This window comes from Echinops telfairi, unplaced genomic scaffold (genome assembly GCF_000313985.2).
Source record: "Echinops telfairi isolate 266 unplaced genomic scaffold, ASM31398v2 ScPeMD7_3;HRSCAF=10, whole genome shotgun sequence".
Taxonomy (NCBI): Eukaryota; Metazoa; Chordata; class Mammalia; order Afrosoricida; family Tenrecidae; genus Echinops; species Echinops telfairi.
The window spans coordinates 59,031,135-59,034,134 of NW_022103899.1; the positions used below are offsets into that span (position 1 = coordinate 59,031,135).

Below are 3,000 nucleotides of genomic sequence, written 5' to 3' on the forward strand. Positions count from 1 at the left end.
GAGGCTGACAGGAGTAGCAAGTCTCCTCTTTGTCCCAGTGACCTCCAGGACAGAGTAGAACCATCCTAGGCTAGCATCGTGATGCGCCAGCCGGCAGCCACGGCTCTTGGTCCCGCTGAGTGGCCCGATGGGTTCAAACCGCCAGGCTTTGGATTAGCAGCTGAGCACTTTGCCAGCACCACCGGGGCGCCGGTCAGCAAACACAGGACGGAAAACCAAACCTGTAGCCCTGGAGTGGACGCCCACTCACCGCGAGCCTGGAGGGCAGAATAGGCGTGTCCCCTGGCGTTTGCAAGGCTGTCATCTTTACGGGAGCTGACTGCCACGGATCTCTCCCGCCGCCGCCACCGCCGCCGAGCGGCTGATGAGTGAGGGTTGAACTGCTGCACTGCCCCGGAAAGCTCTAGATGAAGAGTCCGCACATCAAGGTGAAGAAGCTCTGGATCACGCTGCCAAGGCCCTGCACATCACACACTCTCTAGGGGAGGAGCACACCTCTGGGCGGTGTGGTGGGGAAACAGACAGACAGACACCGACAGACTGTTCAGTTGGGGTTCCCGTGAGCAACCACGTGTCAGGTACAGACATTCCCCAATAAACACACAAGGACAGGCTGCCCATTACATTCGAGTTTCAGATAAGCAACAAGTGACTTTTCGGCGTCGGTCTTCAACGAGAAAGGGGGACACGTGTGCCGGTTCACACAGAGGCTGTCGGTGAAACCGGGATTTCATATGGGCAGGCGATGCATGGGAGACTTTGAACCGCAGAGAAATCTCGCCGCGTCTCTGAAGTCCACACTTGCCTGGGCGAGGTGTGCTTGAACCCCCCCGCGCCCCCAGGTCCCACCTCTCCTTGTCTCAAGGACAATCAGGCCATGGAGTCACTCAGCCAGCCTGCCCAGGGGAAGGGTCGGGCACTGACCCTTCCAGGAGTCTGGGGATGAAGTCCCACCATGGCCAACCTCTGAAGGAGGCCTCCCGGGTGGTCAATTCAGAGAACCCACCGCCCTCCCAGCCTACCCTCCTATGACAGACGCACAGCACCGAAGTGGTGTCCTGGCCCGTGTCCCGGGTGTCCTGCCCTTGTCTCCCTGTCCTTCCCGCCTGACTCCATCACCTCCCACTCAGGGGCCCATGCATAGACAGACAGCCCCTCTCCCTCTGGTCCTGGCGGGCAGAGCCCCTGTTCTGTTGTTCCCGCACACAGCTGCAGGGGCACCCTTCACTCCGGGCCATGCCCTCCCTCTGAGGTTGACGCAGGGTGACTCCGTGTCTGTCACAATCGAGCTGGGCCTCCAGGACCCGAGGCACCATTAGTAGCCAACTGCCTTAACTGTTTAGCACCCAGGGGCTGGGGCCTCCATTCTCAGGGACCCCCTGCACAACTCTCAGTTCTCAGCTTCACTAATTCCCAGTAGGGGGCAGCAGTGGTCCCATGGTAGAAATCTCACCTTCCACTCAGGAGAACCCAGGTTCGATTCCCGGCCAGCAGCCTCTGGCACAGCTACCGCCATCTGCCAGTGGAGGCTCGCCTGCCGTGGTACTGTGGCACAGGCTTTCTGGACTAAGACACAAGAGGAGGGGAGCCCCAGTGGTCTCCTTTCGAAATCGGCCCAAGGAAGCTCTGTGGATCACAGCCATCCGATGCGCCACCAACCCTGGGGACCGCTGCACAGGACCCACCGGGGTCGTGGCCGCATCCCCCTGTGCTCAGGGTCCTCAGGAATTGGGAGCCGACTCGCTGGCAGAGAACAAAGACAACAGCTGGTCACACGCTTCCGTCCTACTCGGCTGTCTCTGCCGAACCGAAAAATCACACTCACCACCGTCGAGTCCATGCCGACTCTCAGTGACCCTACAGGACAGGGTAGAACGGCCCCTGTGGGCTTCCGAGGTGGTCACTCGTCACGGGAGTCAGAGCCCCATCTTCCCCTGGAGGAGTTGCTGCTGGTTTTGAACTGCCGACCAGGTAGTGAGTGGCCCAGCGCGTAACCAGGAGACCCCCAGTGCTCCGTGCGGCTAGCTCTACAGGGAAAGGCAAGTTCCTCCGGGCCCAGAACTGTGCATTCAAGTCTGCCGTTGGCTTCAGCTTCCAGGAAGCATCGTTCAAAGAGTCTGTGTTAATGGAGGGGAGTCTCTGAAAGACACTGCACCGTGGACCAAGAGAAACCGGAAGGCAGTGTCTCCCCAGGGACAGCATTGAGAAGGCAGGAAAGAAGGAGAGGGGATGGAGGCGGGAAACCCAGGGAGGGAGTGGGGTTCAGGATGACGCACCAGCAGGACTGCCATCCTGGAGATGAAGCAAAGGCTGGAAAATAGATTTGCTCTGAAATCACTTGATCCACAAGGTCAAGCCAAGGAAATGGCCATCTCCTTGACCCACATGCCCAAGCCACTACTCCTTAAGTTGTGCTGTATGAATGCTGTGGCCTGGTCCAAGTTGGCGGTTTGAACCCACGCAGGCCCCCGGGAAGACAAGTCTGGTGGGGTGGGGTGGGGTGCTTCCTGGAAGGTCCCAGCCCTGAAAGCCCATGGGGCACATCTGCTCTGCACATGGGGGTCCCCTTGACTCTGAATCCACTCCGCCGCCACCACCACCCAAAGCCCCCATGCCTCCCCTATTACCACCCCCTCCCCATTTGTCACTCTCCTATTGCCGTTGAATGACTGCCTTTGACTCACTTGGTGTTGGGTTTTGCTGTTGAAGGTAACGCCCCCCCTCCCAAGAAGATCACGTCCTGGTTTCTCTCCAAGGGGCAGGGCAAGACTCGGGATGACTCGGCCGACTACATCCCCCACGACATCTACGTCATCGGCACCCAGGAAGACCCCCTGGGGGAAAAGGAGTGGCTGGAGACCCTCAAGCACTCCCTCCAGGAGATCACCAGCATAACCTTTAAAATGGTGAGCCGCAGGGGTCAGGGCCGGTGAGCAGCAGGGCAGGTGAGCAGCAGGGCCCCAGGGCCAGTGAGCAGCAGGGCAGGTGAGCAGCAGGGCA

General features: G+C 59.8%; 1 protein-coding gene across 1 annotated transcript in view; it reads left to right on the plus strand.

The window, feature by feature from the left end:
• Positions 1-3,000, plus strand: part of INPP5D (inositol polyphosphate-5-phosphatase D) — a 109,060-nt gene that overhangs the window by 80,121 nt on the left and 25,939 nt on the right. Inside the window, exon 11 of the mRNA XM_045294330.1 lies at positions 2,710-2,919. Coding sequence (XP_045150265.1) covers positions 2,710-2,919 — 210 coding nt within the window. The remainder of the gene's footprint in view (positions 1-2,709; positions 2,920-3,000) is intronic.